The 27,463-nt window shown below is 35.8% G+C and overlaps 1 protein-coding gene across 1 annotated transcript in view; it reads right to left on the bottom strand.

Annotated features, from left to right (window-relative positions):
* Positions 1-2,065: 2,065 nt before the first annotated feature.
* GFRAL (GDNF family receptor alpha like) overlaps positions 2,066-27,463 on the bottom strand; it is a gene marked incomplete at both ends in the record, with an annotated part of 57,194 nt that continues 31,796 nt past the window's right edge. Inside the window, 3 exons of the mRNA XM_080805922.1 lie at positions 2,066-2,135; positions 4,899-4,971; positions 5,056-5,151. Of these exons, the coding sequence (XP_080662048.1) occupies positions 2,066-2,135; positions 4,899-4,971; positions 5,056-5,151 (239 nt within the window). The remainder of the gene's footprint in view (positions 2,136-4,898; positions 4,972-5,055; positions 5,152-27,463) is intronic.

The following is a 27,463-nucleotide window of genomic DNA, read 5'->3' as shown; positions in this document are numbered from 1 at the left end:
ATTCATGCAAACCCTTAATATTTATTGGCTCCACATTATAGTGCATTTTTAGTAGACTCTGTGACATTAGTGTTAGCCATCTTCAGTCCACCATTTACATTTCTGCCTACATGCATCTTCTCATTCATAAATTGGAAGTCACTCCCCTGTTTGGAATTATTTAATGGCACTTTATAGCTTTCCAAATGAGGAAATTCACTCATTAAACAGCTTTTATTGACCATGTATAAAGGAAGGGAAATTAGAGATCAATCAACAGATTCAATTAGATGGTTTACAATTTACTACAAAAAACAATAATGAAAAATAAATCACAATAAGGTAGTCTAAGATGGGGGGGGGGAGCATTGAGCAGGCGTTCCTAACTCTAGAGCAGGACAAGGCTGTGAGGAAAGGCTTTCTAGAGGCCGGGATGAGGAAGAGTGAAAGATGGGGGTGGGATGGCAACCATGTTCTGAAGGGGCTTGAAAACTACATTTATAGGATCTTGACTCCTTAGCTACATGGTTAAGGACCTTTCGTGTCTCAGTCCTGATGTTTGTCAGTTTTATGTCCCAGTCCCATATTTTCTCAATTTAGACTCCCTGTCCAGGGACAGCTGATTCTTTAAAGTTCTCTAAATGCTGCATGTGGATCTCTACTTCTGAAATTCTGCCCAGAAGGACCTATTCATTCTTGCTGGCCTAAGAGGTAAGATTCTGTTTTTAAAGGGCATACTCTGTTTCCCACTCTGTCCTTCCCTTCCCTGCTCAACATGGACATATTTCTAAAAGCAACTTGACTTCTTTCCTCAGTTTTCCAGAGACAGTCTGTTTTTCCTGGACATTAGCAAGTTCATATTAAATAGCATGGATTTGGAAATAGAAATGTTACATTCTCTTCATATAATTTAGGGAGCTAACAGACACTGGAATATATAGAACTTCTTGAGAGAGCTTTCTGACTTCCCAAATCATTCTTCCCTGTTTTAAAAGATGGTTTTTTTCAGTAAACATAGTCAAATGGTAACTTCAAATTTAATTTAATATAGTGATTTAATCTGAAACATGGTAAACAGCAATAGATAGGAGACCAGACAGGAAATATTTGACCTTTAAATGTAAATATATAACTATTTATTAGTATGCTCAGTTTATTGAATATTTGTGTTCCTGTGCCACTGTAGATAATAAAGCCTCATATGTATTCTTAGCAGTGGTACTAATATGATTGTAGACAGGTGAAAAGCACATATGTATCAAAAACTAAACTAACAAACATCTTTTTCATAATTTTCTAGTCACAGTTGTACTCTGGTGTCAAATCAGGGCAAAAGTAACATATGGAAACAATACAGACTATAATAATTAGAGTATTTATTATTGCAGAAATTAAACTCACGAGTATGTCATTATTAAAATGCACATTGAGTTTTTCAGGCAATGTGTTGCTCTACATTTTTATAGGTATGAAGTAAAGACATCAAGTTAAAGAAGTGAAATTCAACAGTATTTAAGTTACAAAAATCAAAGATCTCATTTCTGATATTTAAGACCAATCATCTAGACAAATATACATAGGAACGTAAAGTCAATGCTAATGATGTAGCTAATGATTTGAAAATGGATAAGACTACACAAATAACAAATTATACTGGATATCTCCATTAGCATTTTCCTTTTGGCAAGTCAATGGGAACTTATAAGATTGATCAGGAAAAATAAACCCTGCTAACCATAATATATCATATTTTGATGTAACTAATTACTATTATATAGATTCAAATTTATTATGAAACAAATCATGCAGACTGTAACTTGGGGTAACATATTTTGCCTTCAAGGAAGACTTTAATTTTCTACCAGTGTCATAAAAGTTACCACCACACATTTTTACTTGAATACTTTCTTAAAAAAAATAAATCTAACATCATGCCATTATTACTATTTCTTACATTATTATCCTTAACGATCCAATATCATTAGATTGATCTTCACATTTTCCTTATTGATGACAGCTGGGATATTCTGTTGACTGACTACAAAGACTTCCTATAAAGAAAGTGGTTGTTAATGATCCGTGACTCTTAAAGAATCAGTCCTCCAGGTATTTGGATTGGTGAATGATCTCTTGTTTGACTTGATATCCTGGAAGTTCTATATAAAAGTAAAAGTTAAAGTTAACAACATGCCATTTTAATGATTTTACAAATGAGTTTCTATGTGCTTATATTTCTGGATGGATTTTATCCCCAGAGAGAAAAATATAATCAAGTTCCTGAATGTAAAGTCTCAATAGTCGAATATTCTATGGTCTTTCTAAGAAGTATGCATTTAACTGTGATTTCCAAGGAATCATTATTTTAAGAGTCTTTTAAATTACATATAAGTTTTAAATTATTTAAGACTTACTTCATATTTAAGATTTATTTATTATTTATTTAACTTATTTATTTTAGAAAGAGAAGGGGTGAGGGACCAAAGGGGAGGGTGAAGGAGAGAAACAGACTCCCCACGGAGCACAGAACCCAAGTGGGGCTTGATCTCAAGGACCTGAGATCATGACCTAAGCCAAAATCAAGTGCAGATGCTTAACTGACTGAGCCACCCAGGTGTCCTGGTGCCTCAATATTTAAGTTTTAAATTATTGGCTTCTCTACAAATTCCTCCGAAGATTTAGGGTTGTTTTAATTTCGCATAACATGAAACAAATGTAAAAATGTTAGCTTGTGTTGCAGAAAGGTATTCCCAGCCTTCTTTCATTAAAAGGTGCTGGTCATCCCTAGTGTAACATGGGTTTTGTTGTTACTGATGATTCTGTTTGTTTGTTCTTTCCATATGGCTTGTAATTTTGTCATTTACTTACATTACTTGTAATTTTGTCATTTAATTTTGTCAATTACTTAATGATCATTTACTTTCTGGATCTTTCAGATTATGGGTAAAGATTCATTTTAAATTGTATGGAAAATAATTTGTAACTACATGTGGTGTACTTAATAGTAGGAATGATTTGCCTTAAAATGCGCATTAGAGTAAATTCAAGATTTTTGTTGAAAACACCCACACTGTCATCCAGTAAAGGGATAGGCAGATGAGAAAGGAGGTGAACTTACACAGGGGATTTTGAAAGACAACAGCTTATTTATCTGCGGTACAACAGTAATCTATAAAAACGCAATGTGGCAGATATGAACTTTATATACCTTGTGTGTCTAAGAAATAAAGATTCAGAACCATTAAAATAAGATTTTGGCTAAACAAGAAAACCATCTGTGTCTCTCTGAAATGATATGTCTATAATGGGATAGGTAGGCAGGTCTGGAACTGACAGTGCTCTCAAGTATTTTAAACCAAACAAAGTCAAGTTTAATAAATTCCAATGCTATTAACCCCCTTAGAAACTAGAGCTATTTAGCCTTTAAACTGTATCTTGGGACCCAAGGAACATCTCATACACATACAATTTTAAGGCCTTGGAGAAAAGCAGTTTGGATACTTGTGTTGGTGAGCACCAAATTAAATGCTCCATGGGGTGGGATCCAACGAGTAGATAAGTAGACACTGCATTTAAAAATTCACTGGAATATATTTAGGCAGAGTGTAAACTCATCAAGTGCCTGACCTGTTGGCATTGCCATATACCTCCCCACTTAAGTATTTCATTTTATCTGCCTGCTTGTCAAGGTCTTAAAGTGAGAGATTTCTGGAGGAGCCATCAGTATACAAGCATTGAGTAGTGTACTGAGTTCTCCTCTGTGACTGCCATAAGAGAAAGGTCTATTTTCATTGCTCTTCTCTAGACCTAATCTTACTGATAAATATATTCTATGTGTGTGTGCCTATACATGATATAAATGTATATACACAAACATATATATTTCTTCATTGCACGATACTCAAATGAGACACACATACACACTCATGTATAATGAACAAGTAAACGAACATCAGGGGCTTCTGGGTGGCTCAGTTGGTTAAGCGGCTGCCTTCAGCTCAGGTCATGATCTCAGTGTCCTGAGATCAAGTCCCACATCAGGCTCCTTGCTCAGCGGGGAGTCTGCTTCTCCCTCTGCCTCTGTTGCTCCCCCTGCTTGTACTCTCTCTTTCTGTCAAATAAATAAAAATCTTAAAAAAAAAGAAAAAAGAAAATGAACATCACTGATTTATAAATATGAGGGTTTTTTTTTAAAGAAAGGTAAGCAAATATACACCATTTTATGTCTACTGGTCAATATTAAATAAGTGGAAAAATTTTAGACCCTGGACATCTAGAAATATAGACACTGATACATCTCTAATGTAAGTCTCACATGTTTGCTGGAGCATTACCGCATTCCAGAAAAGAGGACAGCCAAGGAAAAAGATTTGGAAAGAGTGAATTAATGTGAGGAAATAGTAATAAGTGTTTCTAAGGGTACCCTGTGAAGTCTCATTAAATGCTTCTTTTAATAACTGTATATTAAAACATGAATACAGTTTATTAGCATATAAGAAACTAAAGAGGACATCTTCAGATAAATATTCAGATAAATACAAACCGAACAAAGTCCACAACAGCTCCGTTAGGTAAGCTGATCAATCCTGCAAATGATTTGAATGAGGAATGCAGCAAAGTTCAACTTGGAATTTGTAGGAAAACCAGGGGAAAGATTGATAACAGTTTAATTGGGGGGAACGATGCACATGTGCTGCTAAAATGCAACACTAAAGAAAAAAGAATCCCTGATCACATTTCTCTTGCATCTGAAGACTTAGAGTAATGTTTCCATGGACCTATCCCACATTAAAAAATGATTTAGTAAGTCTTAACGGAGAAGCTTTCATTCTCAGGCCCTTTGTAGGGTCTGCCATTGTGAAATGTGCTGTAACCAGGCCGATTCTGTTCCAGCCCTTCCCTTCTGAGTTGTCTCCAGTTACCTCAGCTTGAGCATAACCAGGAGAAGGATTCCACAGGTGACGGTCATGCACATGACAGCATAGATTACTTCTCCTAGAAACGAAAGATTAAAAAAACAATTACTGAATTTTTGAGAGAGAATAAATAGTAAAAATAGACGATGGATTTTTAACTGACCATTGAAAGGGGAATGAAATCCACTCAGAGTTATCTCCTTTGCAGGTTTTCTTTTATGCAATGCCATGCCTTTGACATTAGACAGATTCAGATAATCTGAAAGAAAATAATGAAAATTAAATTAGAGTATTTAAAAGTCATACATAACTTTTTTCTAAGGGTTGTAATTTGTTTTATATTATATTACAAAGTAGCAATTTATTTCTGATGCTCTCTTAATAAAATCTGATAGATGAGGATGAAAGCAGGAGCATGTTCCTTACATTTTAACAGGGTTTTTTTTTTTTCCACCTTTTAATCAGATAATTTCTTTACAGAGATTGCTGGTTTTTTTGGTTTTCCAAAACCATAATTAGGGAAGTACATTATACTTTATGACAGTTCACTGTACCTTATATATAGACCAGGGCTAAAAATCAGCAACTTGTAGCTACCCATTGTGATATTAAAAAGTTTCCTGTTTGTTTGTTTTACAGGAGTGATTGTTCCAATGTGCTTTTTTTTTTAATTAAATTTTTTATTTATTTTCAGCATAACAGTATTCATTGTTTTTTCACCACACCCAGTGCTCCATGCAATCTGTGCCCTCCCTAATACCCACCACCTGCTTCCCCCACCCTCCCACCCTGCCCCTTCAAAACCCTCAGGTTGTTTTTCAGAGTCCATAGTCTCTCATGGTTCACCTCCCCTTCCAATTTCCCTCAACTCCCTTCTCCTCTCCATCTACCCTTGTTCCAATGTGCTTTTAAGGATAACTCATTTCCCTAAAACACTTTGTATTTATGAATCTTAAAACAAACAAACAAAACTTTATTTATTTATTTATTTGAGAAAGAGAAAGAGAGGGAGAGCACAGAGGGAGAATGAGAGGGAGAATCAGACTCCCCACTGAGCAGAGAGCCTGAGGTGGGGCTCCATCCCAGGATCCTGAGGTCATGACCTGAGCTGAAGGCAGATGTTTAACTGACTGAGCCACCCAGGCACCCCTGTATTTATAAATTCTTATCAAGTCCCTAAAACAATCACTCTGTTCACCCTCAGACTTCAACATCCAACTTTCCTTATTTCCCTACTCTGTCTCTTGTAAATCCCTTCCCTCTCTATTGTTGTCAACTAGCTTTTGTCACACTTATGGGAAAGGGTCGCACTTATGGAAAAGCCACTCTATGGTCCTAGTTTTTGTGGCAACATTTTGCTAAACACATTTCTATCTCACTTCACAACTCACAAGACAAAAAGATGGGATCCTTAAAACTAATTAATGGACTCATTTTTAGTGACATTCATTGATAACTTTGAAGTGAACTCACCCCTAGTTTTGATTCAGTTCAACACAGATATGAATGTTAAATATACCAATAGTCCAATAACCAATTTCTTTGATGATGAAGATTCAGGTAGGATTTGAATCTTTAAAAAAGGGTGGGGGAAATAAGATAAAGTTTCCCCTTGAGAGACTGACTGTCCACTCTGTTTAATGTCCTTTGAGACCTGAAAGTCTGAGTAGACTGTTGTTTGTAGAAATGAGTGCATCAAATAGTGGAATCATACATCTGATGACAATTAGTGACAAGAGGCTCCGAGTAGGAAGGGGGATGGAAAGACATATTACCAATAGTCCCATCTAGTCCTTTCTCCACCAAGAGTTGCTGCTGTACACAAGCCAGCTGCTTCAAAGCCAAGATTTGAGGTCTAAGTGAGGAATAATCAGCAGAAAGCAGAGGAGACAGACTTCAGATCATAACAAAGCTCTCAGTATGGGTCCAAGAGAAGAAGCCAACATAAGAGGTAGAAAAGGGAAGATTTTGTTATTAGAAAACCCATTTTCAAGGAGTCTGAACTCTCTAATACAGTGAACATGTTTTAGTTTAAGATTTTTTTAAACTAAAAATTTTTTTATTTCCAGACTTACATACTGGGTTATCATATTTATAGAAGTCTGACTTTCTTAGAAACTGAAAAATCAATCTCTTCTAAAAGCAAAAGTAATAGAGGTAGAGTGTGTGAATTTTTTTTTTTCAATTTTGTGGTCATAAAATACATTTTGTTATTCACTATAAAGTTGGAATGGGAAAACTGAGCTATTTCAAATAATATCACTTTTATACTAGTGGTTCCTTTTTTGGGGAAGAATTAATTTTAATCAAGTTGATCTTACAGATTTTGGTGAAGCAAATTATATTAAAATTTTATATTCAAATCACTTCAGAATATGAAGGATAGTTTTGCTTTTAAAAAAATTCTATGGCATTCTGCTATGTTTTAATTCTTTTAAATTAAAAATTCTATGGCATTTTGAGGCAGATCCATGGCTTACATGTAGATGTCTATAATGTACATTGGCTAATTATTTGAATGATGCTATAGTATTCCTTTATGAAATTCTATCCCTAAGTACATTTGGTCTAGTTAAGTACCATGATTCATCTTTACATACGAAAAAATGTTACTATTCTGACAAATTAGGCTGCCTCTTAAATATATCTGCCTAAGGTAATTGTTAAACATTCACCTACCAAAGTTTAGAAAGAATCGTCTCATTCACTAAATTTCACTCACATGGAACTCATTAACAAAGTTATAATAGATCAATGACAGAAATGTTAGTTAATGATCCCAGTGAAAATTTTAATGTGTCTAGCAATCACTCCACAATCTTAAATATTGCACCCTAGGAGGATACCGAGTATCAGTTAGAGAGATTAATGTTACAGAGGGTTTCTTGGCTACTGAAGCCCATTGGAGATTCTTCCCTGCCTTTTATAAACAGTGAGGTTTACAGTGTTTTATAACCATGAAATTAAAGTCGGCAGAGTTAATAACCAACCTCAGTCCCACACCATCTGCTATATTTATAGATAAACACTGTCAGTGACTTGTTTATCTTAACTCATACCCTAGAGGAGTTAAATACTATTATGAACTATATTGTAAAATCCCTGTACATTTGACGGGAAATCAAGATTAATTTCAGCCCTATGTTAAGAACAAATTTAAATAGTGTTCTCCTCAAATGACTACAGAGATGTGATCATTTCTTTTTTTTTTTTCTTTTTCTTCCAAATCCTTGTGCAGCAGTGGCTGAGAGCTGATGGGATCTAAAACTTTACATTTTATAATTCTTATGAAATGGTAAATGCATAAATAAAGATACGATAGATCAGATACAAAATAATGATTTTAAAAGAAATGTCAGAATAGTTGAAATAGAAATTAAATATATCATGTAGCGCAACTTTGTAAATCTTTGATTACAATTCTATTTACATATACAAGTCTGCATGGAAGAAAAATCTTGACAAAGTGAACATTTTCATAGAATAATTAAATGTGTTTTATAGCTTTTTAAAAATTGCTAACATGTCACATAGCGTAGTTAAATGTTATTGGCTTCTTTCCATTTTTAAATAAAAGACTGCCAATACCACGACAAAATTCCAGTGAGAATGAAAATGCAAGGATGACCTTCTTGCATATCCAAGGGTTGGAGCTATTTCTAATTTGATCAATATTTCCATATGGTCATCTGAAGATATTTCAATTCCCAAATTGGAAACGAGTTTTGAATTTTTTCACTTAATGATCAGTAGTGAGATTCCATGTATCATGGACCTTTCTATCATTAGTGTATAAAAATCTCCTTCCAAAATGGATCTAAGAAGCATTGCAGCTGGGGAGAAAGAAAAATATATAAACATCTTTAAGTTTGAAAAAACAACACATTAATAACATGATAAACCAAGGTATTAAACCCATACGATGACAGTATAACATCGCTGCTAAAACGTATGTTGTAAAGAGTAAATTGACCAAATAACATGCTTTCCCTAAATAATAACATGCAGCGTCTTCATTCATTTAGTTGACAAATTCAAAGAAGACGAGACGTTGTCTTGGATTTTTCTTGCACTATGTATGGCTAAACACGTTTGTCAGGTGCTAGGGGGAAAGGGAAACTTAGCAGTATTAGCCTGTTGGTTTGCAAACCTCAGGAGTTCCCTAAATGAAATCTGTTAACTGGTTCTCCATACACAGAGGAAAAGGAAAGACTGAAGAAAGAGGCAGGCCCCTCCAGATTGTTAGGTGGTTGTTTTAATAAGCAAGGGAACTTATATATGAGACTTGACTTGGGCAGTCACAAGATAGTAGATCTTGGCACTCACCCACTAGAATTTTAAAAGTTTATACAGAGGTCTTAAATGGGGTTCAGTCGCATCTATAGTCCATATGGTCTCAACAACAATACATTGTTCAAGACTGCATCCTTGAAACAGCTCTGGCTATGGGAACAGTGAGTAGAATGTAAACTCCAAGAACAAGGGAGGGAGCAAGAAGCCTCCAGTCTCCCTGGTACAATTCACAGATTAACCAGCAGTAATGTCCTCTGGATAGCCTCTTCCAACATAGTCAAAGGGTACGAAATTTCAGTTATGCAAAATGAGTAAGTCCTAGAGAACTATTGTACACCATGGAGACTATTGTTAATAATGCTATATTTTACACTCAAACATTTTCTGAGAGGGCAGCTATTAAGTTGAATGTTCCTACCACACATGCAGAATAGTAATAAATAGGGGATAGGAAGAAACTCATAGAGGTAATAGACAATACTTATGGTATAGACTGTGGTGATGTGAGTTTCATCATGTATATTTATCTTCAAACTCATCTAGCTCTATCCATTACATATATACAGCTTTCTGTATGTCAACAAAAACAAAAGCAAAAAACACATATTTGAATAAGTATGCACCAGAGAAGATTTGCCTTGATCTTTTGTCATGAACCAAAAGCTCTGTGTTAGTAACTGACTGTATTGACAAGTCTGGCATGTCAAGTTCTTTGGCCCTTGGTTGAGTAACAGTGTTACCCACACATCTAGTAGACTGCTTAGAGATTATAATGAGTCTCAGCTGTTCACATTTTCCTCAATAGTTTCCCCAAATAATGAAATAGCAAGTGAGGAAGCAATTAGAATGCAAATTATGCATTGCTACATAATAGCCAACACTAGATTAGATAAACACTCTATGATTTATATATGATAAATATGCATAAATATACTATGATTGTTTTAGGAGGCAGCAATTTTAAATCTTGAAATTAAAAATATCTGTCACCTATGGGCTCATACAAAACAGATCTAAAGATACAGATTGGAGATAGGAATTAAATATTCATGTTTAGAATATATATCAATAAATATATAAGTATGCATGTATAGTAGAATCACAAAATTGATGAGATGTCTTAGATTATCCAATTCAAACTTTAAATGCAATGATCCATTCTGCCTCATTATTGACAGCAGTAAACACTATTCCAGGAATGAGCCACTTAATATCTTTTATCTTTCCACTATTATTGATGGTCAGTTCTAGTTAAAATATAAAGTACTTTCCTAGACTTCTCTTTTAGCAACTCATGATGATAAATCCACCTTCTTAGCCTAGCCCTCTGGCTGCTACATATATATGTGTGTGTTGGTGGAAAGAGAGAAAGATCAGACTGTAAGTAGATTACACGGAACAATGCTTTCCAAACTTTAACATCGCTCTTGGTTTACCTTAAAATGCCAATTCTGACTTAGTAAGTCTGGGATGAGGCAGAAATTCTGAATTTCTTATAACTTTCCAGTTGATGTTGATGCTGCTAGCAGGACATATATTTTCTGTGTGTGCCTGTGTGTGTATAGAGTATATACAGTATATACAGTGTATAAACACAGACACACACAAGGAAAAATACATGCGCATACTCATAGAATAAACAAAATGCTTTACTTCTATATATATGGTGCTTAATACTTTAAAAGGCATTTTGACAAACACTGCTAAACTTCACAACATCTACCAAATAGGAATTACTAGCTCAACTTGATTAAGAAACTCAGACTCAGAATAGTTGTCTTATCCAAGGTCAGAGTTGGTAAATAGTGAAGATACAATCCATAGCAAAATCTTCTACAATTTATATGTAAAATCTACCCTGTGGAGGTCACAAAAATTATGCAAAAGCATTTTCAGTGTTTTCCAATGTGGCAGCCATCTGGATTAAGTGATAAATTTTGGAAAGTAATAGGGACAAGTTGTATTTGATAGTGTTGCACAATGAGAAATATTTCATAGTAGTACTTGCTTGCAAATGTTCACGATCACATATGTTTCTGCTGCTGAAATCTACAAAAGAAGAGGTGACTCACACCTAAATAAAGCTTCTGAAATGACTCACATACATCTGTATGATGTTTCAACTTGCAAACCCTACTGAAATATGTTCATCATTTTCAATGTAATGAAATAAATCAACCACTTTAACTTTGACATTTTACAGAAATATTAAAGAAATGCTGCAATCTTCAGAGCAATTATCTTAGACTATGTTATCAGTATGAGCATTTTCTGTTTTTACAGATGTAGAGTTAAGACTATACATAAAGCTTTCCAGCATATTCAGCAGGCAAAGGGCACACAAAGAATAATGCACAAAAGATCAGTTGTAACAGTTTAAAATCAGACTTGGCTATTTCTTTGGTTGCTAAAATCTATGTCTACATTGATACAACCTGAGTCAGATAAAAATATAAAATAACCCCACTGTCTAAAAAGTACCTCTATCTGGAATGAATTTATTGGAAAAAAATGTGTTCCCAAAATTGAAGAGTAATTTTTACCTTGAATTATATTTTACAAGCACTACGAGAGATTGTAATGAGACAAATGTAAGATAAGAATGGGAATACTTTACAACTTCATAAGTTTTTGTTTTCCTATATGGAGGTTTCTTATAGAATTTTTTTATGAAAAAGTATATGTGGCAATACATTAATTGTCTACTTGATATCTACTGATATCTCTACTTGGAACTGAATGATTCCCTAATGTCTACTGTTTTGAAAATGTGTAAGGCTTCACCTGGCTAGCTTACACAATTTTTCATAGGCTGATTGAAAACACCAGGGATAAGAGAGCTAGGAAAAAAAAATGAAGAAAAGGGATACATTTTGGAAAGTCTTCATAGACATTTGGAATGACGAGATAATTCAGAAAGTTTCATAAATTACTGAGTTTTAAAAAGGAAAAAAGGTATATAATTGCAGTATCTCTTCCCTGGACATAAACTTACAAATTTGGGGGAGAAAGCCAAATATAAAAGTATGATATATGTAGTTAGCTTTCCTTAGATAGCAAACTTCTTAAAATTAGACACCAGATTTATCTAATTTACAATGTAATATGGCTATCATAATGCCATGCCTATGCAATTATCTAATGGCCAAAAAGTGTATATTAGCAATTTTACCTTTGATATAGCACATCTGTCAATGTGTAGTATCATCATGTATAGTGTGTGATTATATAATGTTTAGTTTTTTCTTATCTTTGACATTGACAAAGGGTCATTAGATAAATCACATATTTTTCACATATCATTATCATTTTTAATGAAAATTCAAGGACACCTAGTTGGTTTAGTCAGTTGAGTGTCTGACTCTTGATTTTGACTCAGGTCATGATCTTAGAATCCTGGGATAGAGCTCTGTGCTCAAGGGAGTCTGCTTGAGGAATCTCTCTCTTCCTCTTTTCCTCTGTCCCTCCCCTTACTTGTGTTTTCTCTCTCTCTCTCTCTCTCTCTCAAATAAATAAGCCAGTCTTTAAAAAATAAAGAAATAAATAAAAATGAAAAATCATCAATGAATGTATATTGTTACTGATCAACAGTAATGTGTTAAGAAACTATTTGCCTAGTAATTAATTCTAACAATCAGGTTTGTTTACTGATAGACAAAGAATAAGTATCTTGATCATTGGATTAGGAGATATCTGAGAACAAAGAATTTTGAGAATTTCTCTAAGCTTCAGTTCTTTCATTTGTAAAATGAAACTAGAATACCTAGGTTCACAAGAATTTTTTGAGAATGAAAATATTAAAACTGATATTAGTATAAATAGGGTTTTTGGAGACGTCTGTGAGAAAGAATGTACAACTATAGGGAGGAATGGAAGGGAAAGCAAGGATAAGAGAAGCAATTCCTTTGATGGTTCTTTCTCTTTACCTCTTTCCCTTTATATCCTCCTTCTCTTCTTTCCTTTCCTTGGAAAGATCTTCTTGAGTCAATTCACTGAAGTAGAATCTTCTGGCATTTCTTATTTCAGAAATCTGACTTGAAGTCGACACAGTAAATTCAAAGTTTGTTAGAAGAGGCAGAATTGTCTAAATGTTTCTTATGAAATGCTAGTTCTATAGAACCCATTTATGTGTGAGGCAAATTAAAGATCTCATAAACAAATTACTTTGGAAAATTTTAGATTAGACAAAATAAATTATGTCCTGGCTGCAAGTGTTTTCTAGTGTTTTTTTTGTTTTGTTTTCTATAGTAGAAGGGAAACTTTACCTAAATTTATTTTCTCCATGGAATACATCTAGGAATCCATTAAAAAAAAAGGAAAACAAAACCAAACCAAACCCTTGGAAAACATGGCTATATCTGATTGATAGACAAATATTTATATATTTAGGGTAGGCACAAACTGTTTATTGCAGCTTCCTATTTTTGTATAGTCAGTGGAAAGTCAGAAAAATCAGACTAACAGTATTTTGTGTTCCTGAATGCAGGCATTATTTATAATCCTTTCCTCTACTAGGCATACATATATACAAGCAAGTGATACCACAATTTCTCTTGTTCTCCATTCCTTGGAGTTAAACAAATTTTTTAGCCTGTGGCTTGGGAGATGCCTGACCCCCAAATGCTACTCCTATTACCCCTTAGAGAGGTTGGTGTGATGCAACATTAATTCCACATTTGCTGCCAGTTAATCTGCCATAAGTCAATTTCTCATTTGTCCTCACGAGATATGGAGAATTTAGAATCTGCCCTCTACTTACAAGACCCATTCCAGCAGAACGAGAAGGAGTTCACGGATCATTTACAGCTAGTCACCTATGAATGTCCACAGGACCATGTGGCAGAAACCACCAGATTTGGACCCAAGTAAAGGTTTTCCAAATAAGTAATTACTTCCTACTTCAGAGCTAGCACCATGGCAGTCAACATGGGGATATATTGGTAAGATGATACATGACTTTGCTCTTATGAAGTCCTCAATCTGCTTTCAGGTAAGGGAAATAATTTAAATAAAGTGAGGTGGGAATCAACAAGGGACAGCTAAGGGAAAGGTATGCATTTGAGGAATGGTGAGAAGTAGGACCTGATTTGCATTCTGGGTGTTCTTGGGAATCAGATGGAGTTTACATGTGGGAAGGATGAAAGCAGGAGCAATGGAGAGCAACAGGTGTCTTTTGCAGACAGAAATAATGCAATCAAGACACAGTTGGACAATTAGTCTAGTCAGCGAATCAGCTGGTTTAGTGAGGAGACTAACTATGAAAAAAATCAGATGTGAGAAGATGAAAACTAAAAAAAGGTAGTAGAATCTATTGTAGAGAAAAGAGACAGTGGATGGGTATATTTAAAACAAAGAGATTTTTGTTGGAAAGCAGAATGGTGCAGAACATAGTAGCATTATAATTAGGTATGGATCAAAACTGGCTCTGCCTCACCTCAGCTCTGTCATTTTAGGCAAATTTACTGAGACTCTGTTCCTTAATCTTTAAAATGGGATGATGCCTACCACAATGCTTATTGTTAAAAGTCAAACCAGATGATATGAAAAGAGCATAAAGTACTCACTCAATAAATTACATCCTTATTAAATATGATATAATTTAGAGTTTTGTTTGGCATTGAAAATGCAGAGGACTAAATAAAAAGTGACTTTTAGGGGTGCCTGGGTGGCTCAGTGGGTTAAAGCCTTTGCCTTCAGCTCAGGTCATGATTCCAGGGTCCTGGGATCGAGCCCTGCATGGGGCTCTCTGCTCAGCGGGGAGTCTGTTTTCCCCTCTCTCTCTGCCTGCCTCTCTGCCTATTTGTGATCTCTGTCTGTCAAATAAATAAATAAAATCTTAAAAAAAAAAAAAGAAAAGTGACTTTTAGGTTCCTCAGACGACATGATGTTTTAGAATACTTCAGTGAATTGGCCCAAGAAGATCTTTCCAAGGAAAGGAAGGAAGAGGAGCAGGAAGGGGTAGAGAAAAAGAACCACCATTGGTTCTTCTCTTATCCTCGTTTCTTCTCTTACCGTTGCTTTCCCTTCTATTCCTCCCTACAATTGCACTTTCTCATGGAAATCTCCAAAAACCCCATTGATACTAATATTAGTTTAAATGTTTTCATTCTGAAAAAAAATCTTGTGAACGGGGTATTCTAGTTTCACTTCACAAATGTGTGATGGAAGCTTAGAGAAATTCTCAAAATTCTTTGCTCTTAGATATCTTCTAATCCAATGATGAAGATAAAATGAATGCTCAGGGTGGAGAATCATTGATAGTGAATTGAAAACACATGATTTTGGAAGTGGACAGGAAGGAAATAAAATTCTAAATCACATTATCATAGGCTAGTGGAAAGAAGTTCTTAATGAGAAAGAGAGAAGAGGTCAGGGACTTATTTATTTATTTATTTATTTTAGATTTTATTTATTTATTTGATGAGAAATAGAAAGCACAAGTAAGCAGAGTGGCAAGCAGAGGGAGAGAGAGAGAGAGAGAGAGAAGCAGGCTCCCTGCCGAGCAAAGAGCCCAATGTGGGGCCAAATCCCAGGACCCTGGAATCACGACCCGAGCTGAAGGCAGCGGCTTAACCAACTGAACCACCCAGGAGCCCCCAGGTACTTATGTTTAATAAGGTAAAGGCCTTTGAAAAACCCAGCAGTTGGTAGAGAATAACAAGATATAGGGATAGTAACTGCTAAGCCAGTTTTACTAATAACAACAACAACAAAATACCTATTTGGATCAATAAGAGATGTTATACCTCAGAAGTTCTCTTTCAGCTACCCATCAGTATTAAAAGAACAAAACAATCAATGTTGGATTACTATATCGTACACCTGAAACCAATAGAACACTGTATGTTAACTAACTGGAATTAAAATTAAAACTTTAAAAAAAGAACAAAACAATTCAAAGCAACAATATTTCCATTGTAGAGGAGGAGGGGTGCTGGAATGGAAGTTTGGGCCAAAGAACAGTGAGAGAAATTGACTGGGTGGAAGCAGCCACGTAGACGTGTTGGAAGGAGCTATTAGGGTTGTAGACATATGCTTAGTGTACATTTTCCATGTAATAACTACCATATGTACTTTAAACAAAATACCATTGTGAGTTTCAGGCTGTTATACTAAGAAGAGTGAGTGAAGAGAGATGCAGGTATTGAATCATGGTTTTTCAAGAAACTTAAGACATCAACAGGGGCATCTTCCTACACAGACCCCAATGACACATAGCAGTCTGTCACTAAGATAAGCTGCCCTTTGAAGAAAATCCCACAATCTGATTTATACGCCTTCCCTCCTTGCAGATCACCTTGACTCTCAACTAAAGTAGACATATAATCTGGAACTAGTGGGCTCTAGCCTTTTTCTTCAGTTGAATTATTCTGAAAGTCCCTATCATATGCCTACAGTGAGAGTCTGGACACCTGATTCGTAATCGTTAAGAACCAGTCCCAGAGTTCTGACACACTCAAAGCGTATCAGAACTGGGAAAGCCACTCTCCATCCTCAGTGCTAATCAAAGGAAGCCATTTCGCCCTAAGCTGGAAGCCAGCAGGAAAGAAAGGGACAATGGACAACGGTCTCTGTTTCAGAGGCACACTTTCATAACATCAAGCACCCACACTGGGCCACAAAGAAGGTTTCGGCATTCTTTGCACTTTATTATCTAGTTTGAAAACCAATTTGTTTACTGTGACTTGTTCCACATGGCCCAAATAAATGCTTTCCAAAGAGTAATGAGTGAGAAGAAGAAAAATTATGTTGTACCCATTCTTCAGTTTACTAGATATCTGTGTGATGTTAGAGCATTCTTGCAAATTTGAGACTGAGAATATTTGCTGATGTTTGCAATCTGCAAAAGGTTTTCCTGAAGCCACGAAAAAACTTTAGAAAGTGGTTTGAGACAATCTGATATACTAATGGAAGATGAATGATTGTTATTATCAATGAATTCTTAATAACTCTCTACTCCTTGCTCACCTATCTTATCTATAGGATTTTATTTGTCTAAGTACCAAGCGTTCTTTAATATAAGGGGTCTCCCTTTAAGATGATATCCCAGTATATAGGTGCCAGGGCAATAACTATTAAGTGCCCACATATGGTGTTTTATGGGAATACATGTGATGCTATTATACTGTTGTCACAAGAATAGTTGGCTCTTTAAGCCAGGAATACACATGCTCATAATAAATTATTTTTATGACTTCACATACACAATCATGATGCACAGAAAGTATAAAGGAAAGATTGCTTATTTTATGCAGCTTTGGCACTAACTCCATCCCCAATTATAGGCAACAAGGGGATTGTATGAAGCCAATGAAAGCACAAGAGTGGAAAATGGAAAAGATAACACCATGCTTTCACATACTGAAACCTGTTATTGTTCAAATTGTAACAGTATTGTTGTTTTATTTCCCTCCACGATCTTAAATGCTCCTTCCTTCTCTAGTGATGCCAAAAGTTGAGTTGTCTCACTCATCAATGGCAACTCTTTAATCTTTCTTTTCTGGCTTAGAGCAAACAACAAAGGTAGTCATGGGTGATTCATACCATCGTTCACGCTCAGAGGCAGACTTTTCCCCCTCCTTTAAAAGCACCCAAGGCTTTAAGGGTAGAGGTGGGAGAAAGTGAAGGTAGGAGACAGCTGTTCTGTTGTTTCTGTTGAGGGTTCGTATACTTCAGTGTTTCCAGATTAAAGCCGTGTGAAGCATTTTCTGCAAAATAGGAAGCCAAGCCAAATTTGCTGGGTTTCAGGTCTGCAGACAAAATTTAAACCAGCTGGATTTTATTGGGAACTTTTGCATGCAAGTAAACGTAGTGGTGAAATTAGAGCCAGTGTTTGTCTCCACTGGAGTGGGCTACATCTTTAGGGGCTATCCTCTCCATGTCTCTTCCCTTGAGATAGTTTTGAATTTTGAAAGGTCCTAAGAGAAACTTTCCAGATTATTCCTCAGAGTACCTGAATGAAATCTTAGCCAATGAAAAGTGGAAGGCGCAACCAGATTTGATGCCTTCATAGTCAAATCTTCAGAGAGATGAGAGGAAGCTTGGTCTCTTTCTGTGATCTGATTTTAAATTACCTCAATTAAAATAGCCAATGATTCTCTACACACATATATTCATCAAAACAAAAATCCTCCCCCCCCCACCCTGCAATACACACCATATGTGCCTATCAAAGTAGCAAATAATGACAAACTTACTGGATTTGTACACAGCAAAATACCAAACCATATTCTGAATGTGCCCTAAGTGATAATTACCATGTTCCTTGCTAAAATAATGCAATTGTATGGATTTAAATATATAAATAGAAGCAAAGATACATGCCCTATTAAGACTGGATAGTGAAACTGGAATATGTAATTTATGAAGTTAATTAGAATTTGGGCAATGAAACAATAGAAAATAATCCAACATTAGACAAAGCCATTTTTATTACAAATCTCAATTTAGATCTTGAGGAGAATTAGTATTTTTCAAGGTCAAAAAGAAATAAATGATACACCCTTTCTTAAAATTTTAGTGTAATCATAGGAAGAAAAAGTTCTTGGCAGTCTTGGGCATAGGAAATATAAATCACTTCAGATCCGTTCTTTTATAGACAGCATAGAAGTCTGCTGAAAATGCACTGGCCTCAAAAATATCTTCAGATATCTAATCCGAGAATAATAACTGCATCTAATATCAGAGGTCATCTATTTCTGTTAAACTATTACCAAAATTTAATATGCAACAAATCTGAGAGGTCTAGGGAGAGGATAACTGACTTCCTCAATACCACCATGTGTAGTTAGGGCTCGAACTTGTTTCCTAATTCTTGTTCTTTATATTACAACATACTGCCTCCCATCAAATCCAGTTTTTTTTTCTGAAAATCATTTCGTTATAAGGCATCAGTTGACAATTCTAAATTTCCCATCATTAGATATAAATAATGTATTACAGTTTTTAACATCAAAGTTTCTGGTGCCCAAAATTTCCTCATTTAAATTCTGCACTTATTGTCTTCTGTGTGACCTTGGGCAAGTTACTAACATCTAGGTGTTCCAGTTTCCTCTAGGGTAAAAGGAGAAGCCTCTACTTCATGTATTGCTTGTGGAAATTAACCAGGACACATAAAATGAATAGAATAATGTCTCTCACTTAGTAAATACTCAGGCTGTAGGACCCTGAGTAAGCAAAAAACAAGTAAGCTAGTGTTCATAGCCACGGTACAGCTTTAAACTGGGAAGCAATATCTTTAGATGTTTATTAAACCTTCATTTTAAGGATATTATATCTATTATAGCTTCAGTTTCTGCCGTGTTATCATTTTACAATGTTGAGATGAGTGTGCAAGCAGATCTATTAAAAATGTTCATTGCAGTTTGTCAAAAAGTAGGATTAATTTCATGAGTTTGTCCAGATCCTAATATCATTAATATTAATACAGCATTTTAAAGATCTTCTCCTGGCAATTAGACCTTCACTCTTTTTGCAGTCTCTTTGAGGCAGGTGACAATTTTCTAGAAGCACCAACAGCTAATAGTCACTGCTTTCCATTATAAGTGAAGTCAGCTGCGAAGCTAAGGGCATGGGAGAAGCTAATCTATAGACTCTTCTTCTCTATACCAAAGATTGGTGCCTTCCAGAATAGCCCCGAGTACACCATCAAAGAGGTTAGAGCATTTCACTAGTCTAACCTGATAACAGAGTCTAACTTTCTCAAAGCTATCCTTGAGAGGTTAGGTAAATCTAGGGTGAACTGATAGGTCCTGAGGTTATTCTATGTGTGGAGGAGTTCAGATGCAGATTCCAACTACCAAGACAAAGTGTGTGCTTGTTTTTATTCAAAGTGTTCTTTAGAATTACAAGAGTTAATATGGGAAATATGACTTACTCAAATACATTAAGGTTTCATATTCAGGGTTCAAACAAGTAACTTTATCTAGTGGGTTCTATTCCACCCCCTCCCCTGCCACCCTAATCCTTTGACTTCTCTTTATCTCCAAACCTAATTTCACTCAGTGTGGAGCACCCATTCTATACCATGTTTTTTCTCAAAACCATATATTGTATGCTAAAACTCAACTGATGACACTATTCTGATGTTTTTTTTTTTTTTTGACTCATGACTTTTATCCATCAGATCAATGGTTTTCACGTGGACAATGGAATTTGGGGGCCAATGAGCATTCTTCTAGTGATCCATGTTTACTTTTTCATATTTATAACATGACAGTCTTGGCACTAAATACATCTGGGATATATTAATAATTTATTCATACTTAATAAAAAACAGACATCATTTCACTATTCTTTAATCAAAACCAGTGCCTCTTTTGCTATTGACTCTGGGGATGTTTTATTGTGTGGGGGATAAATGGGAGGTGATGAGATCTTCTGCTTCACTAACTTGGTAAGGAAATTGAAACATTTAAGAATCATGATTCTTAAGATGGTATCTTTTTTTGCTGTTCCGAGACCAAATCCAATGTGGCAGGGGAGAGTTTCCCCACATCAACAAACAATTCCCAAGGCATCAGCTAGGTGTCCTTTAATTCAACTCAATTCTGATACCACTACTCTGAGATAGTGTCGGATTCCACAGGTTAAGGTCTCAGCCCTATAAGACACCTTCCTCCTATCCCCACTTAAGATGCTAGTTCCAAGTCCAGGTTGTTAGCTATACTTCGGAATAACTGGTTATAAATTACAGGTTCCCATGACCTCCTCTTTGGGTTCAATTAATTTGCTAGACTATCCAACAGAACTCGGAGAAATGTTTTGCTTCCTGGATCCCTGGTTTATTATAAAAGGATATATAATTTAGGAACAGCCAGATGGAAGAAGCGCATATGGGAAGGCATGGGGAATGAATCCAGAGCGTCCATGTTCTCTCCAGGTGCACTACTCTCCCAGAATTTCCACGTGTTCTCCAACCTGGAAGCTTTCCAAACTCTGTCCTTTTGGGTTTTTATGGAGGCTTTATTACACAGATATGACTGATGAATTCACTAGCCATTGCCTATTGATCCAAACTCCAGTCCCTCTCCCTTCTCCAGAGTTGAAGCTGGGAGTGGATATTGAAAGTTCCAACCCTCTAACCACTTACTTGTTTGATTCCCCTGGCAACCAGCACTCCATCCTTAGGTTTTCCAAGAGTCACCTGATTAACAAAGGACACCTTTATCATTATTGTCACAGGAAATTCCAAGTGTTTTAGGAACTCTATGCCAGGAACAGGAAATATATATTTTTTATTATAAATCACAATATCACAGTATTTCAAAACAACCAATGTTGAAATGCCTCCAATAGAAGTACAGAAGTGTATGCTTATAGTGATGACTCAAGAGAATATTGCTAGACTCTGGCTGACTTCAGGAAGAACCAATGAGTATTCTAAGCCAGTGGTTCTTAAAGTGTGGTACCTGGACAAGCAGTCTGTGCAACACCTGAAAACTTGTTGGAAATGCGGATGCCCAAGTTCCATCCCAGACCTATTGAATCAGAAACTCTGGTGAAGACCCAATAATAACAAGACTTCAGGTAATTGACATGAAGCTGAAGTTTGAAAACCACTGTTCTAAGCTACTATTCAAGAAGAGTTTTAGAAATTATAAGAACATCTACTTAAACTCTTTCATGACACTAAGATTCATAGTGTCCATGAAAAAGAGACTACTACATTAACAAAATGTATCAGGTCGATTAAGTTAGTCTATTTCTCAGTAGTAGACAGGTTGTTATATATGAGACACATAAAGTATTTTACACACATACACGTGAGCATGTGCACATGCACACACACACAAACACACATAAAATTAGGGTTTTTTTTTTTTCTTAAAAGATTCTTAAGAGGTTGTTTAAGTCATGCTACTCAAAGTGTAATCCCTAGTCCAAACATTAGGATCACCTGGGAGCTTGTTAGAAATGCAGATCTCAGGGGCACCTGGGTGGCTCAGTGGGTTAAAGCCTCTGCCTTCAGCTCAGGTCATGATCTCAGGGTCATGGGATCGAGCCCTGCATCGGGCTCTCTGCTCGGCAGGGAACCTGCTTCCTCCTCTCTCTCTGCCTGCCTCTCTGCCTACTTGTGATCTGTCAAATAAATAAACAAAATCTTAAAAAAAAAAAAAAAAGAAATGCAGATCTCAGACCCCACCCTCACCTACTGAGTCAGAATCTGCATTGTAACTAGAAAACATGTGGTTGTAATATAAAGTTTGAGACCAATTGTCTGAATTCATTATCTGTCCTAAAATTATCCAAAGATAGGATGACACTTATCTTGAGAAAACATGATACTTTAAATAATCTAGAAATAATTGTCTCCCATACCACCTATGTGACATCATATCATTTTCTAAATCCATCAAAATCTACTGTAAGAGTTAATTTTATTGAATTTCACTATGTTCTGGATATTTCATTACACAAATTAACTGATATAACCTTTGCACCAACACTTTGGGTTAGAATTGATTATATTTTCTATTTCACAGGAAATAAATTGTGGCAAAAAGAGAGTATTTTTTTCAGTTATCTGTCTTACAAATGGTAGAGAAATTATTTGAACCCTCACATGCTGGTGCCATATTGTCTCCGTATGGCTGTGTACTCTAATAAGGTATATTAGCATTTCCAAACATATCACCTGATTATTAGAGGCATTGCTGCTGATCATGATTTTTAACCAAAAATCATAGGGCTGAGGAAGAACAAGGTAGAAGAGTCCCTTTATATTTTAGGTTTGAAATTTAATAAAAGTTAAATATCTTGATTTAACCTTGAGGCCCCCAACCCCAAAGAAATATCCAGAATTCTAGGACTACAAATTAAATAGCATAAAAGCCAAAGTTACAGAATTTACCATGACTCTAAATTTTTACACTGGATGGTAACTATGTCATTCTAAAGAACTGGTTTATTTATTTTTTTTCTTTTCGTTGCTAACTTGTAACATACATGCCTGTTCTCTAAAGAACTTAAGAGTTTGCTACTAATGAAAAACAAGATCCTAAAGGAATAATCATTAATTTCCAAGAGGAAAAATATACACTTACAAATGAGTCTCTATGAATTTGACGGACTACAAATTCACTATGGAGCCACTTTAATCCAGAAAATACAAAATACTAGACTATTTAGAGGTTATGTTATAAATATGAATACAGAGGAGAGAAATTCTGTTGAGTGTTCCTTGGAAAACCAAGAGACTTTTTTTTAGCACCTGGACTGAATTTGAAGGAAACTGGACCTAAATTAGAGTTTTGTATAGAAACCAAAAAATAGTCAGTGGTTTTGGCTAGGTGAAGTGATTTATTTAAAGCCAAAACTTAACATAAAGCTCCTGGAATACTAACCTATGTGAATTGGCCATAAGAGAAGATGTGTGTGTATGTGTGTCCACATGTGAGAGACACAGAGTGGGAGAGGGCTGGGAATATTTTTGCAATGGAAATGTCTTCCAAAATTCACTTAGCTTACTGTTTTATTTATAGTCTATATTCTTCCTTTCTCAGATAGACAGTGATCAGATGACAATAAAATTAAGAATATGTAAAAATGAGTTTGAGCCTTCATGAATCCACACTGCACAATCTTTAAATGACTTTGCTAAAAATAAGTGTAAAATTTTATGTAAGATAACTATGTATTATGCACATTTACACATATATGGTTGTGTTTAATGGACTTTCTAGTAAAATGCTCACTAATGGAATGTTATTTTTAGATAGAGAACTTCACTGGGAACAGACATGTTGTAAGGCAAGAGGAAATGCAGTCAAATCTATACATTGAATGCAGAAAAAAATGAATAAAAGGGTCTTACTAGCAATCTTGATATCTAAGATGAGGTGTCAATAGAGAGATGGGTGGAAAGAAGTGCTACACAAAGGAAATTAAGTGGTAGAAAAGGTACAAATTAGAAGGGCTCTTTTCTTAATTGTCTCAAAAGGCTATACACATTTTTAGGAGTTTCTTTATTAATATATCAAAAAAGCCAGCTATTTTTGCAAATCTTTGGGAGATAAACTTTTTTTCAACTTTTTGTTACTAGAGCTAACCATATCATAGAGTTTGTTAAAAAATACACACATTTAAGAAGAAAACTGTGTCAGGATCAATTGCTTATTTACAGTGTTGACACCATCTCAGGATCAACTGTAAAATAGTTTCCTACTACTCAGACTTTTTGAAAATAGGTCTATAAAGAAGAAAAGTGTTGGGAAACAGAAGGGGCTTGAAATGCTTTTATTCAAGTGAACAGTAGTAGCCCAGTCTTGTTAATTCCTGATTCTTTTGGTCAAATGTTTGAATTGAAAATTCCAGCTTAAGTAGAAACATAAATGAGTATGGCTGTTAATAAGGAAGCTGTATTATTAGAAGTGTTCTAATCAGGGAAAGAAAAACAACATTATTCAGAAGACAGTGCTGACAGTATACATTGGTTCATTCATTCATTCATGTGTTCATTCATTCATTAGCTATTTATTGAGTGGCTAATGTATGCCAACTGTGTTTTTAGGCACTTGGGGTAAAGCAGACCACCTTGAAAGCTGCGTGATATTAGTCTTGACTTTCTGAACACAGACGTTTCTCATTCTCTGAGAGGTGTGAGCGAAAAGAGGCTTTGGGACCTATGGCCGGTGACCAGGTTTTTCCCACATGTGGATTAGAGCAGTGGTTCCCAAACTTGGTTAAAAATCACAACCACCTGGGTCATTTTTTTTTTTTTTTAATATAGAGTTTTGAGCTCCACTCCAGGCCCACTGAAGTAGAATAACTGGGTTAGATAAAATGTATTTTAAACACATTCTCTATATATTTCTGATAATTAACAGGTTTGAGAACTAATAATTTAATGTCCATCTTCTCAATACTTTGGGGTTGCCTTTGTGATCATCAGGCTCTTCATTAACATTGGAAAGATTGTTCCTAACAGAATTGGGGAACCAGCTGGCTTTAGTGAAACATTAATATAGAAATTCCTAACAACGTGCGTAGTCTCTGTAAAACATTAGGGAAAGACACTCAATGCTTCAGTCCTGGATCTGGGACCAAAAACAATGTTTTTTTATGGGCTGGACAGTTAAAACGTACAGAATATTTGCTGTGTCAAGGGCACTTTTTCCACTTAATCTCATTTACTCTCTAGATAAATATAGAATTTCTGGCAATCCCTAATAAGAGGGTTCCAGCTCAGATCCCTCATGCTCTGGAACAAGGTTATGCCACCTGCAGTGGAAGACCATTTGCTATTTGAAACATAGCTCTTAATAGTCTACTGAGTATTATAAGATCCATTAAATCATTGGTTCCCAGAAAGAAGAACATTGTATATCAGTGCTAACTGTAAATGGACACCTGCCACACCACAGATCCACTTAGAAGTGGCCTTAGAGGATAGTAGTGAAGGGAACTCTTCCCCACCGGCCAAGCATGAGCAGTACATCTGATTGTCCACTTTGTAGAGAAGGAGGTGGATAGAAGTTAAGACTGAAGTAATAAATTTCTTGATTAGAGAGATGAAAAGAGCAAACCTGGATGATTGTAGACATGGTGAGGCAAATGAGGGAAAGAGACATATGGAGACACCCATGATAGTGGTACTAAGAAGACAGATCTTTTTATCTTGGGTTAATTCCTTGCACAGTATCTACTACAGAGTAGGCCCTCAACAACAAGGTAAACTGATGATCTACCTTGTGGAAGCAAATCATACCTCCTATTCAGCCACCCAAGACCTGTGCAATGAGTGTGAAGAGAGAGCAGCTGTGGTGACAAAGACAGTGGTTATGCATGGGCCCCACAGAATAGATTGTCTCTCTCTAAGGCAAATCCATCTTTGCTAGTAATGAATACCACACCTCCTAGCAACAACAGAGACCTACACTGTGCCCACAGTCTGGCAGGTGGGTGGCAGATTGATGATACCAGTATCCTTTCACTCTAAAGGAGGCAACGATGCATATGGATGCGTATGGATTTGTCTTTGTTCCTTACCATAAAAATGCTTCCCCAAATGCCTAATCTGTCTTTGTGCAGATGCAACATGACACTGTTTACCTTGGCCTTTGCACCATACACTTTCTTCTTTACTCTTCAGTGATTTTCTGTCACTGCAGCGTGAAGTGTACTTTGGGCTCCACTCCGCATTCACCGATACACTATTCACAATTTCCAGAGAATCAAGGCTCATGGGACCACTCCTCAGAAATGTAAGACAGGATCCAAAGGATCAAGGTTTTCCCCTTTCTTCTACCATGAAGACAGTTCTATGATACATCTCTCCAAGCACCTTGAAACGTCCCCAAAGGAGCAAGACAACTTGAAAGAGCTAGAGTGATAGTGTGAATTGATGACTCTTGATGGCACTATGCAGAGTTTTACAATAAAGATATGACTAGGTAGAAAAATGGTTGGTTCTTCAAGCAGAGATCAGCTAAAAATGAGGACTACCCAACATTGAAAGCTAACTGCCTCTGGATTCCAAATAGTAAGAGGTAAGATTGAAAAAAACATCTCCAATCATAAAAGACCCAGCATTCTGAGTTAAACAAATTGACTCAACTATGCAGCAAAAATCAAATTAAAGGTATTACATTTTCACTTACACTTTCACTTTAGTCTATTGTTTAGATTAATCGTTACATGAGAGAGAGGGGCATAGGGGTGAGGAATCAAGGAAATATGGCAGACTTGGAACCCAAGTACCCAAGTCAAAAAAACACTTTTTTTTTTTTTAAATTGTGGATACTGGCACATATAGCTGAATAAAAGTAAAAAAAAAAATTAGAAACATAACACATTTTTTAAGAGATTATATTGCCAAAGGAGCCACCAGTCCATTTGCAAAAAGTCTGTGACCACTAAACTTTTAATGCCTTAAACTATGAACTGGATACAGTCTCTGAGACCTCCATATCCCCCGAGGAGGGTATTTTCCCTCAAACCTCCTTCAGATATGGCTATGGAGGAAGATGGATAAGAAAGAACCTTCCAGAAGGGAAAATGGGAACCAGAGAATGTAGTCCTTCCCAGTTAACAAAGGAAATCCACACTGCAAGAGAAACTTCACAATCCCTATTAAGCAGGATTTCATTACTGTGTGCTATTATTCCCTCATTTTCCCTTACTTGGAATGGAAACTTTTATTGAGGTTATGTGATCCCCATTATATGCTATGCCTGTTACTGTATATATGTAGTACACACACACACATACACACATTTGGGTGTGTGTGGTGTTTGGTGTTTGTGTTGGAGCAGTTAACAAAACAAAGAGGCAACCCA

The sequence above is a fragment of the Martes martes genome, assembly GCF_963455335.1.
Source record: "Martes martes genome assembly, chromosome: 6".
Taxonomy (NCBI): Eukaryota; Metazoa; Chordata; class Mammalia; order Carnivora; family Mustelidae; genus Martes; species Martes martes.
This window is presented reverse-complemented; position numbering and strand designations above follow the sequence as displayed.